The sequence below is a fragment of the Tursiops truncatus genome, chromosome 9 (assembly GCF_011762595.2).
Source record: "Tursiops truncatus isolate mTurTru1 chromosome 9, mTurTru1.mat.Y, whole genome shotgun sequence".
In the NCBI taxonomy this organism is placed as follows: domain Eukaryota; kingdom Metazoa; phylum Chordata; class Mammalia; order Artiodactyla; family Delphinidae; genus Tursiops; species Tursiops truncatus.
Genome location: NC_047042.1, coordinates 26,288,450 through 26,301,713, shown reverse-complemented (window position 1 = coordinate 26,301,713; position 13,264 = coordinate 26,288,450). Strand labels below are relative to the sequence as shown.

Here is a 13,264-nt window from a genome sequence, read left to right as displayed (position 1 = left end):
GTTATAAAGCAGAAACTAACACACCATTGTAAAGCAATTATACTCCAATAAAGATGTAAAAAAAAAAAGTGAAGTATGAGGTAGCTGTGAATGGAGAGTAAATAAATTACAAGAAATTAAATTTCTCTCTAAAAAAAAAAATCCCTGTGTGCTAATTTTAACATCTGGGTTACTTTAGGTTTGCATTGACTGTTTTTTCTCTTGATGATGAATCATATTTTCTTGTTTCTTTGCATGTCTATTAATTTTTATTTTGTACTGAACACTATAGATTATATACTTTAATTCTTGATTCTGAACTCTGTTACCTTTGAAGAGAGTCTGTTTTTATTCTAGCAGACAGTTTACTTGGCTGGGCTCACACTCAAAACTACCTTGCAATGGGCAGCATCCACGCATCTCTTGTAACTTTCCAGCCACTGCTTTTCAGGGTCTGCTTGCACATGCAGTTCAGGTGTCAGCTAAGGACTTGGGAAAGAGTATATACACAGATCTCAGGGCGCCTCCTTCAGTTTCTGGATATGCCTTCTCACTTTTAAGTTGATTTGGTACCTTACCTTTCTGTCCTATGCCTTTCCAAGCTAGAAGGTCTCTAGCTTTCTGCTTGAGTTCTAGCCATTCCTCCCCACATGAATTAGGACATTCCTTGAGTGAAAAACTCTCCAGTCTTTGTCTGCTCTTACTGAATCCACTGCCTTCAAATAATTTTTTTTGTACTTTTTTACTTAGTTAATCATCATTATCTGTGGGAGTTAGTTCAGTACAAGCCTCCTTGTCATTAGTAGACGTGGAACTCCATGTAGTTCACCTCATATACGTAATGTTGAATATTTTTCTCATGTAATTATCTTAATATTAGGTCTGATTAAAAACATATTTTGAAAAAAATTCTGTGTGTGTCATAAAAGGAATATGTGGTCAGATGATAATAAGGGCAGTGAGAGATTTATTCCCAAAACTCCATTTGGAGGCTTGATAAAATTTCATATGAGGGAATGAAAAATTACAAATTGTTATAGGCAAGGAAAACGTTTAAAAAACACAGAGATAGGCACGTATAGAATAGGTTCACAGACATTAGTTGCTTGGGAAACAGCAGAAGATAAAGCTGGGGCAAATTGGTGGAGGATGTTGATGCTAGACAGTGGCATTCTGTAGGTATTTCTGAAAACAGCATGGAGACTAGGAAGGAGGTTGAGCAGAGTGTTTGATTGACATGTCATTAGTAATATTTAGCATTGATTCAAGCAGAGAGGGATGAAAGGCAGAGAGAAATTAAAGGGAACTATTATAAGAGTCTTCGTGAGAGATCATGAGGATATTTGAGTGTTGTCACAATAGCAAAGGAAAGGAAGTGTGGAGCTGATGTGAGAAGCCACTCAGCAGGAGTTTATATAACTTAACATTTTATTGGATGTTGCTGACGAAAAGGAATCAAAAACAATTCCAATTTTATTTCTTGATGACTGGGAAGAAAAACAGTCTAACAGCAAGAGGAAGCTAAGAAGATAAGAGTATGTTTCTGTGAGAACATAAAAAATGCTCAGTGTTTCTCAGTTATAACTGTTTTATTTCCATGTACAGTTATTTGAAATATTGATCCTGCAGCTAGGATAGGATGTTATCAGAATACGTTGAATTATTGAACCCTAGGGAGTTAATGGTCCCTGAAGGAGTCTCTCCTTTCTATTTTTCTCTCTATCCCTCATTCTCTATCTTATTTTTTTCTCTTGCTTTCCTTCTCTGCCGTTCACTTTATCAAAGTAACTTGGAAAATGCCATTATTTAGGTGACAGTAGAATGTTTAGGGAATATCAATGTAAACAGACTGAGCAGACATAGTAGTATAAGGCAAATCATGTCAGTGCAAATTAGAATCACACTTGTAAGAGTGAAAGGAAAAAAATTAATAATAGACAACATTATCAGTGCTACAGAGAGGGCAGTTTTGGTAAAGGGATGAGGAATTAGAATGTAGGAGATGAAGAAGTGACTGAATTGTGATAAAGGCAGTAATATTGCCTATTCAATCCAGAAATAGAATTGTTAAGGAAAAGAAATATGGAGAAGGATATAAAAAGTGTAGGAGTGTTGAAAGGTTTTTCTTAGGATAGTAGATGGGGAAACTTTATTTATTGAACAAGAAGATATGATCACTTTCCTTCTTGGAGTTAAGAGGAGGGCTGGGTGGGAAGCAAGTTTGACAAGGCGGGGGACTGTCTTATAGTCAGTGGAGAGATCTCATTAACAGTTGGATGTAAAGGGCTATTTTTCAAGAGAGAAACCAGAACTAGAAATGCAGATTTGAGAATTAACAGCATGTATATGTGTGAAAGCTGAGCCCTTTAGGTATGATATCATTGCTTAGGAAGAGAATTTGAGTAAAAAAGGGGGAATAGTTGAATATAGAGTCCAGAAACACCAATATTTGAAAGGCTAGTGGAGGAAGAAAAACCCACAAAGGAGACTAACAAGAAGTGACTAGAAAGGTTAGGAGGAAAATCGGAGAGGGGGATAGCACAGAAATGAGGAAGTGATCAACAGTGTTACAAGTCTCAAAGAGTCAATGTCATTGGACTTACAAAGTCTTTGGAGGAATTTATGAGAGGAGTTTCAGTAAAATGTGGTTGCAAATCATGGTTTTCTGGCATAAAGGATTAAAGCCAACTTTCTCTTGAATCACTTTTGTCTCTTTCTTCATTTCATTATTTTTAATTTTTTCCTGAAGTATAATATAAATACAAGATGTACACAGCGTGTGAATGTATTGCTAGATCACGTCCACAAATTGAATACCCCTGTGTAACAGACACCCAGATTGAATCATTTCTTTTATTTTTTGCTTTTATTTGCACCTTTTTTTCCCCTCATAGGTTGTAAACTCTTGGTTTTGTTTTATCTTTTTCTCTTATGCCCCTTCTAGTTTAGTCTTCATTTTCAAAATTATTTTTTCTTTTTATTTCAAAGTCCTTCCTGAATTCTATCACTTCATTTTTTAGTTTTCCTAATTTTGATTTATGTATTTTATTTCTTCTATCTTTTCTTAACTTCTTTTGAAATACTAAGTTATGTTTGATTCTCATCCACTTTGTGGCGTGTCTGTTTGACAAACTTTCATTGTCTGTGGTAATGTTATTCTGTTTATTATTCTTTTATCCTATGGTAACATTGTAGTAGATTCAGGTGGCATCTTCTTCTATTGCTCATTTTTATAAATAATTAGTTCCTGAACTTTTAAAAGGAAAGTGTGGATCAGAGTAGATGTATGTCTAGCTTTACATTTTAGAACTCACCATTCTGTTTTGTTTTGTCAAGTTTTCAAAACTATGGAGATATGGATATAGATACAGATATATAGACATGGATATAGATACAGATATTCTTCTGGCCATGATCTTTTTCTCTTTTGTCTGGCTGTTGCTTTCCCTTGACCTTCTTTATCCCTCCTCTTGGACAAATTGTATTCCACTTCCAGCAGTTTCTTCTTGGAAGGGAAATGGGCTGGTTAATTTTGAGAATTCATAAGACTCCATTCTTTCCTCAGGCCCCTTGAAATCACCCACAGATTGAATCAGCAAGAATTCCTCCCAGGTTCACCTGACATTCTAAAGCAATGCTACACTACTAGTGAGTGCTTATTGGAAATATGAGAGTTATTTTCTTCTCACATTCGACAAAACCTGGTTGCTTCTCTCGGCTTCCTCTGGCAAGATGTTAATACCCTGTGTGTTTTATAGCTTGCAGTAGTTCATCCACACCTGCTGGTACTTAGGGGCTCATGGAGATGTCTTAATAGCCACCTTGCTGCAGGTGTTGTGTTGTCTGTGAGCTTGTCGCTTGGCATTTCTAGTTGATCCATCTGTTTGTCTGAGAGAACTTATGGAAAATAGAATGTATGCCTCTGCTGCTATCCTCTCAGAAATCTCATATTACCGAGTCCAATCTTGTACTGCTTTCTGCACGACAGGCCAGTAAATCTAGAGACGGGTTGTTGGGGCAAAAGGAATAGTGACTTTATTCAGAAAGCCAGCAGACTGAGAAGGTGGTGGACTGGTGTTACAAAAAGCCATCTTACCCGAGTGAGAATTCAGGCTTCTTTTATCCTAAAAGGGGAGAGGATATGGCAGGTTGTTGCAAACTTCTTAGTGCCGGAATCCTTTGTTCTTGCAGCTGTCTGTGTAGGTCAGGTCACTGATGTTCCTATAAACCTACAATAAGACAATTGTTATTCTCTGTTCTGCAACTTTTTACCTCTGTATGAATGAAAAGGAGTTATACCTTTAAAGGTCAGAGCCTGGAGAATGGGCTATGATATATATGTCAGGCTGTAGGCAACATTCCTTTACAGAAGGTGCAGAGCCAGCATGACTAAGCACAGGCAACGGAGCACAAAGGTTAGAACTAAAGGAATAGATCCAGCATGGAGTCAGGTTTGTTCTTCTCTGTTACAGTAAGAGTACCATTTATGTATTTATTTTTTAATTTTTTAATTTTCGGCTGCATTGGGTCTTTGTTGCTGCACGTGGGCTTTCTCTGGTTGCAGTGAGTGGGAGCTACTCTTCGTTGTGGTGCGCAGGCTTCTCATTGCAGTGGCTTCACTTGTTGTGGAGCATGGGCTCTAGGCACACGGGCTTCAGTAGTTGTGGCACATGGGCTTAGTTGCTCCGCTGCATGTGGGATCCTCCCAGACCAGGCCATGAACCCGTGTCCCCTGCATTGGCAGGCAGATTTTTAACCCCTGCGCCACCAGGGAGGTCCCAAGAGTACTTTTTAAATAATGAAATGCTAGCAGGGAAGTCCCAAGAGTACTTTTTAAATAATAAAATGCTATACAAATACAAAGTACTATGTAAAATACTACAAGTTTATGTCTACTTCTAATTTTACTCAGCTTTCATAGAAAATCTAAATTATGTGTTGAATATAGAGGTTCAGACAAAAAAATCCGGGGCTCCTCTGGTGGCACAGTGGTTGAGAGTCCGCCTGCCGATGCAGGGGACGTGGGTTCGTGCCCCGGTCTGGGAAGATCCCACATGCCGCGGAGCGGCTGGGCCCATGAGCTGTGGCCACTGAGCCTGCACGTCCGGAGCCTGTGCTCCTCAACGGGAGAGGCCACGACAGTGAGAGACCCGCGTAGCACAAAAAAAAAAAAAAAAAAATCCCAGAGGTTCAGGTATAAAACATGTTTCTAGAGAATTGGCAAGGCCTTGAACTGCTGCAAAATAAAAATTGCTTTCATCACTTAACAACCTAAGTTTCTCTAACAGCACAATGACTTTAGCTCCATGCTATTAGCATGCTACTATTTGCATAAGTTTTCTGTGTTGCAAAACAAACTCCCACAGATTTGGCAGCTTAAAACAGCACACATTTATTATCTCACAGTTTCTGTGGGGCGGGAGGAGACCAGGCACTGCTTAGCTGGCTCCACTGCTCCACGTCTCTGAAGGCTGAAATCAGTGTGTTGCCTGGGCTGCCGTGCTGCTGGAGCTCAGGGTCGTACTCCAGGTTCTTGTAGTTGTTGACACAATTCACTTCTTTGCAGTTGTAGGACTCACGTCCCCATTTTCTTGATGGCTGTCACCCAGGGGCTGCTCTCTGCTCCTAAAGGCCCCCAGCAATTCTTTGCCACGTGGCCCTATCACAACATGACAACATACTTCTTCGAAACCAACAGGAGACTCTTTCTGTCCAATTTCCTAAGGAGTCATATAGTATAACCTAACTATGAGAATTACTATACCATCACCATATAAAGTACTATAATCTAGAGGGGGGTTTCTACCGTATTTATAGGTCTTGTCCAAACCCAAGAGGTGGAGATTATACTAAACCTCTGTAAGAGGGGGTGGGAATATTGGGTGCCATTAGTATTCTGCCTACCATACTCTCATTTACATATCTTTATATGGAAGGAAGATTGTATTGATAAATACAGGTGTTTTAAGAGGATGGTTCTGGGAGAGGCAAGGCAAAGGCACAGAGCAAAGGGTGAAAAATAAAAGTCATTCTTTTCTAAACTTTGTCCACGGCTCTCCTCTTAAAAAAAAAAAAAAAAAAAAAAAAACCCAAACATTCCTCCTGGTAAGAACTGTAAAGACTGAGGGGTGAATTTGTGGGCCGCCTCCAAATTTGGCTGCTCAAAAATGGGAAAATTTGATTGGCTTTGAGGGCATAGCATTTGAACGTAGGTTGCTGTGGTATTTCATTAGTGTAGGGTAAATTTTCTCAGTGTATTTTAATTTAAAGACTATTTATATCAGTTGTTAAGTACGCAGACTGTATTAGTCATGCAAATGTGTCTGGCACCAAAGATAATCAATAACACGCTTTTTGATTTTCAGTATATGATTTTGACACGTTTCATCTACTGCAGGAAGTAGCAGCTCAGCTACTTAAGTGGGGATACTGTCAGCTTCAAAATCAAAAGGATTATACATTAACTCAATCCAGTATAAGTCTCTTTGAAAATACGTTAGGAACTGTACCCAAATAATGTCTTTTACCAAGTTCACGTTTGTACTTCGTAGACTGGAAATTATGTATTTTTCTAGTTGTTTGTATTCCCTAGTTAAATATTCTCTGATGTGCCAGTAAGAGATTACTATCCAGACATAACAGATTCTTGCCTTTTAGAGTCATGTGTTTTGTATATTATCTCTTGGGTCCTTTAGAGCTTAAATCCTTTATTTTCAATAAATATTGAAAATAACTTGGGCTTCCCTGGTGGTGCAGTGGTTGAGAGTCCGCCTGCCGATGCAGGGAACATGGGTTCGTGCCCCGGTCCGGGAAGATCCCACATGCCGCGGAGCGGCTGGGCCCGTGAGCCATGGCCGCTGAGCCTGCGTGTCCGGAGCCTGTGCTCCGCAACGAGAGGCCACAACAGTGAGAGGCCCGCGTACCGCAAAAAAATAAATAAATAAATATTGAAAATATCTTTTCAGGCAACAATACTTAAGTGTCCAAAATAGATTGGAACATACATGTTATGAGTACATGGATTTTTATCAGATATATTTTCCTCACAGGTTCTTAATATTTGTTTCTTAGCAGATTTTTAAATTTTTATTTTCTGCTTATAGTACAGAGTGAAAATCCCATTGGGAGAGCCAGCAAAACTAATAACAATTCCCAGAGGTTTAAAAAGTTACTCTCTTAGAGTTATATGACTGTTCTTTGTAGTTTGTTTTACACAACTGAGATCAGTATAGCCATGCATTTAATATTCTTTGTGTTTTTCACAAAGAAATATGCATATTTTGATATCACAAATTATTTTGTTTAATATCAACTCTTGTCACACCCAGCTTTTAAACACACAAAATTTCAAGGATTTTCAAATTTGTTCTCTTAAAGCGTTTTTGTTAGGTCCCTATTTATTTCTATTGGTTTACCTGCAGTTATCTTAAAAGTAGATAAAAAATGTTAAAGATAATAAATTTTAAATTATTTTGTAAAAATCTAGGGTGAGCATTAGCCATTTGAATAGAATAAATACATGAAACTTTACATTGAGTATTTAGCAACATTTATTTTTTCAGATAATTTTTATATATTAAATTAGTTATTAGTTAACAGAAATGTCTATATTATAATTTGTATCAAGATATTTGTATAAGCCTTGTTGGTCAGATGTTTTGAAGGGCAACTCTGGTCTGTAATTTCCTGATCTACTTATATGAAAATAATATATGGAAATGTTTTATTGATTTAAAAATTATGGCAATTTATTTTATATTCATTTCAAATAAGTGATTAAAAGGTTATATGTATGACCCTATGAAGTCAGGTTTATGTTTTATTCTGACCTCAGTCTATGAGGTTTTCATTCTGGAGACCATGTGTTGTACAGTTATTTTTGACTGGAGGTGTAATGGAAATTATAAGCAAAGAAAATAGCGATTACCTAGCAATAATACTTTTTTGTTTAATTAAATTAAATTTATTTTTTTTTGGCCGCATTGGGTCTCGGTTGCTACGCACCGGCTTTCTCTAGTTGCGGCTAGCAGGGGCTGCTCTTTGTTGCTGTGCGGAGCTTCTCATTGTGGTGGCTTCTCTTGTAGCGGAGCATGGGCTCTAGGCTCGAGGGCTTCAATAGCTGTGACACACAGGCTCAGTAGTTGTGGCTCGCGGGCTCTAGAGCGCAGGCTCAGTAGTTGTGGCGCACGGGCTTATTTGCTCCGTGGCATGTGGGATCTTCCTGGACCAGGGATCGAATGTGTGTCCCCTGCATTGGCAGGCAGATTCTTAACCACTGCACCACCCGGGAAACCCCAATACTTTTTTCTGAAGTAGGAAGAATGAAAATATTTTATCCATTGGAATAGATATTAAAAGTTAAATGTGAAAAATGAAATTATACTATCATCATAGCTATCAAATAGGCAATAGTTCTGTTAAAAAGAAGACATCCTAAGAGTTACTATCACAAGGAAAAATATTTTTTTTGAGTAGGTAAAGAAGGTTAATTAAATTTCTTATCACATTGTATCAAGTTTTATTATTTAGAAACTAGCATTAGAAGACTTAAATAGTAACCGATACTTTAAAAGAAATTATATCTATCTTGTCCATCAGGTATTCAACCATTTTCTTCATTGTTTTTCTGCTTTCTTTACTGCAAATCAAAAGATATTTTTCAGTGCAGGTGATAGAAAACGTAATATTTCAACCTCTGGGACATAAAAAGATGAGCATGACACTTTCTCCAGGAGCTTGCAGTCTGTTATTTTTGTGATCTTTAATATCCCTAAGGTTATTTTAAAATGTCTTTGATAGAGGGATTGTTCCTTCAAGGTCTCTGTCTCCTGTCAATCTTAATACTGAAAGCTGGTTACATGATCTTCTGGTGGGAAGGAAAACAGGATTCCTTGGGCTAGTTTTTGTTTGAGCATGATTATATGAAAGCTTTTGGAAAGGCAGACTGCTTGACGCTCTTGTGTGTGCTCTGCATGTGAGGCAGTTAGTAAGAAACCCCACTCTCCAGCACCACGTGCCTGGGACCAAAGGGAAGGTGCAGAGAAAAGCAAGTGATACTGTATTGCTGAGCCACTTTCCTATTGGGCCCTGGAGATAAGGGATCAGGATAGGCTTATGCTGGTCTGGAACTCTACCTAATTAAAGAAGTAGCAGGCCAGATCCTCAGGGAGCAGTGAGCTCTGCCATGAGGGCTATTTTTTCCCACTTAATACGTAGAAGACATGGAAAAGGTCAATAAAATAAAAAGTGAAATTGCTCCAGTGCCAACTTTTGCCCACCTCTTCTGTGGCGCCCCTACGTTAATAGTTTGATATTTATTCTTCCAAACATGTGTGTGTATACGTGTAAGAGCAAAACACGTACTCTACATGAAATTCTGATTTTGTTAATTTTTACTCAAAAATATTTCATAGACATTACTATTTATATATTTGGACATCATAATTCTATCTCATTCATTTAAATGGTGCATAGTATTTCATAGCAAGAATGAACCATAATGTAATTAAGTGATGTATTTTTAAACCATTAATTCTCAGGCTACAGCAAAACAGAGAATGAATGTGGTACTTAAGTGGTTGGGCACCTAACGGACAAACGAGCTTCTATGGCTGTAGCCCAGGAAGCATTCACGTCTCTTTAATTTGATCAGACGTTATAAACTGGCAGCCATATGTCTGATTCAGCTCACAGATGTGCTTTGTTTATCACAGCGTTTCTTGTTTGTTTTCTTTTAAAGAGCCTACATTTGAAAACCGGTTGGTTTCACATAGTAAATTGTGATTTCTGTTGAATTGACATGAAAAGAATCAGTGGGTCCTTAGTAGTTGCTGCCCCATTGCACACATAGGGGCATGTGCTTAACAATATTGCACAGTCCCTGCCACTCACACGATGCACGCTTACACCAGGCCTCTGCTAGCTCGCCATCTCCACCTGGCCCTGATGGGCATTTGCATTTGTTACCCAAGCACTAGAAGGATTGTGGACTTCCTCAAAACACTTTAGTGCTTAGAATCCAATAATCAATAACATGGGATGAATGAATGAGTGAGCAAATTAATGAATAAATGAAAGGATTTTGTTACATTCGTACTTTGATGTGAACCTCTAACATTCTAACAGCCCTGATTAAGAAATTTCTGGACTTTATTTTGAGATCTGAAAGTTTCTGTTAAATTTGGTGAATCTTTGCTTTTTGATAACTTTATAAATATTTTTTGCTTTTTAAAATAATTTTATTTCGTTCAACTGGTGAAAGTGTTTATAAGATAGACTCTACGAGGGAGGGGGCGGGGTCTCTGCTGTTAACGCCTTTCTCCCTCTCCTGCGACTCGCTGGCTCGCCTGTTGCGGAGGCCGCTGGCTCCTCGCTTGCAATCCTCCGCCGACGGCTTCGCGCTGCCCGGGGATCGGGAACCTGCGAGACTCTCGTCTGCGGTGCTAAGGGTGTGCTTCAGCAGCCCAAGGCGCAGAAGAGGGACGCCCCGGCCTTGGGGCCACTGCCCTCGCATTATTTTCGTTGTCGCGAACGCCGTCCGCCCGGGAGGCGCCCCGTGACCGGCGCGATGAGTGCCAACGAGGACCAGGAGATGGAACTGGAGGCATTGCGTTCTATTTATGAAGGAGATGAAAGTTTCCGGGAATTAAGTCCGGTTTCATTTCAATATAGGATAGGTGAAAACGGTGATCCCAAAGCCTTCCTAATAGAGATTTCCTGGACAGAAACCTATCCCCAGACACCTCCAATCATATCTATGAACGCCTTTTTTAACAACACCATATCATCAGCTGTAAAGCAGAGCATATTAGCCAAGTTACAGGAAGCAGTGGAAGTCAGTCTCGGGACGGCCATGACCTACACATTGTTTGAATATGCCAAGGACAGCAAAGAGCAGCTCATGGAGAATCACCATCCTGTCCATTCGGCTGCGTCCATAAGCAATATCGTCTCAGTTGAAACTCCTAACACAGCCCCATCAAGTAAGAAAAAAGACAAAAAAGAACAACTCTCAAAAGCCCAGAAACGGAAGCTGGCAGATAAAACAGATCACAAAGGAGAACTTCCTCGAGGTTGGAACTGGGTTGATGTGGTGAAGCATTTAAGCAAAACTGGCTCTAAAGATGATGAATAGCACTTGGAATTTGAGACGAGGGAGGAACAGCATCCTTTAAAAAGAGTATGAAGCGCTTTTCAAATTCTCATTCCAATGGAGCAGAAGACTGAGTGAACAGTGAGTTCACAGCGTGATCCATATTAATAGGCTTCTCGTCTTTACGTCTTCATCCCTTCTTTCTCTTAATTACTGAAGCATAAATTGCTTCAGAGAAATTTAAATACTAGTATTTGAACTTTATACATAATATTCTTTGTAGTTCCTTTTTATTTTTCAAGGATGAACTGCTTTTTAATAAATGAATATCTGTTTATACTTTCCTCCTGGTTTGGGTTATGTTTGATCATGAGAGCTTTCAATGGTATGTGGAATAGGAGAAAGAAAAAAAAAAACCAAATCTGCCAAATACATTAGAAAGCATTTGACTAGAAGTGCTGGTTCCTATTTAAAACCGTTCCCTTTGCTGCATATACCAAAATGGGAGTAAAAGATGCCTTAATATTTAATTTTTATATTGTTAGAGACAGTGGTTTTCATAAATTCCTATTTATCTGTTGTTGTGTATTTTTAGTTGTTTGATAACCGAGTTCTTCTAAGTGGTTTCACATAAAACCACATTTCAAGCATTGTTTCTTTTCAAGTATCCAAATGTACGTCTGAGCCCACTCATCTTTGTAAAAATAGACATAGAAGTCTTTCAAATGCTGTTTTAGCAGGAAGTTACTGATGTGTATGTGCGATTTACAGTGACTCTGTATATACTCCCCAGCTTGAAAAGCACTTAGAACTACTGCTGTGGTTTCTGGAAGAGTCAGTTGTTGGTTCCTCAATTACACCTGTGCAGCTCGGGTCTGAGTTTTTAAAGAATAGTTAACTTTTAAAGAAATTTCTTTGAGTTATATCCATGGTTTTTGCTGGGTTAACATTGGCTTCAGTTAAATCGTTTCAGTTATAAAGTAAGTATAACTATGGTGAAGAAGCTTGTCTCATTTTTAAATGCTGAGTCACATTTTATTTCTTGAATTAATACGATAGAAACGTCGAAATTCAGGGCCACTGGAATATGCCAGCTTTCTTGTTTGGGGTTGTGTGTATAGTTTTGTTGTGCTGACTTGTTTGCTTGTTTTTTAAAGAAACTGAAACTGCTATGTCTGCTAGTGGAAGAAAATGCTTTGTTTTGCTCTGAAGATTCTGAAATTATTCAGGCATATTGTGGTTCATAGATTACAAAGAATAATGCTAGTTAAATGCCAATGAACTATTTTTACTCTTTTTATACGAAATGTACAAATTTCGGGGCGGGGGGGTGATGGTGGCAGCGGTGCCTCTTACTACCTTATGTAAAACACTTGAACATTCTCATCAATATTGCCATAATCTGTTTAATACTCCCAGTATATTTTCTCAACGTCTGTTTACCTAAAGTTGTATGGAATGACATAATAAGCAATAAAATCTGAATTACACTCAAAAAAAAAAAAAAAAAAAGATTCTACCTTATAAATTCCATAATAAACAAATCCCCTCTATACACATACTGTTTTATTTTATGGACTCTGCCAACTCTTGAAAAGGTTTGGTGATAACGTGATAAATATTTGTTTTTACTTCTCTGGCCTTTATAATATAAATTAAGAAGCCTAACATAGAAAGCAGAGATATTCTTTAAGTATACTTTTTTGTTCACTTATAAAGAAAAGTGCACAGCTGCAAAAAAATGTACCCATGTTCTGTTTCACAAACTGAACGCCTCTGTGTAACCAGCACCCAGATCAAGAAAGAAAACATCACCAGTAGCCCCCCAGAATCTCTGCTGTGATCCTTTCCAGTCAGCATCCGCTACCTCCCCCACTGCCCAAGCCAAACCAACCACTGTTCTGACTTCTACACCATAGATCAGTTTTGCCTCTTTTAGAATTTTATGTAAGTGGAACCATACAGCACATCATTTTTTGTGTGACTAGCTTCTTTTGCTTAATAATATGGTAACATTAATCTGTGTTGTATATAGTCACGGTTCATGTGTTCTCATTGCCGTGTAGTGTTTCTCTGTACGGATACACCTGGTTTGTTCACAGTTGCAGTGCTGTTATCATGCTGCCATGAACATTCTTGTGCCTGTCTTTTGGTAAACATGCCTGTGTCTTTGCTCAGTATGTTCTGGGAGTA

The 13,264-nt window shown here is 38.4% G+C and overlaps 2 protein-coding genes across 2 annotated transcripts in view; both read left to right on the top strand.

Annotated features, from left to right (window-relative positions):
* The window catches only part of SEMA3E (semaphorin 3E), a 256,505-nt gene that overhangs the window by 164,561 nt on the left and 78,680 nt on the right, over window positions 1-13,264 (top strand). The window lies entirely within an intron of this gene.
* Window positions 10,296-11,513, top strand: LOC117313578 (RWD domain-containing protein 4). The gene has a single exon (XM_033862941.2). It carries the CDS (start codon window positions 10,547-10,549, stop codon window positions 11,111-11,113), a length of 567 nt encoding a protein of 188 aa, XP_033718832.1. The 5' UTR covers window positions 10,296-10,546; the 3' UTR covers window positions 11,114-11,513.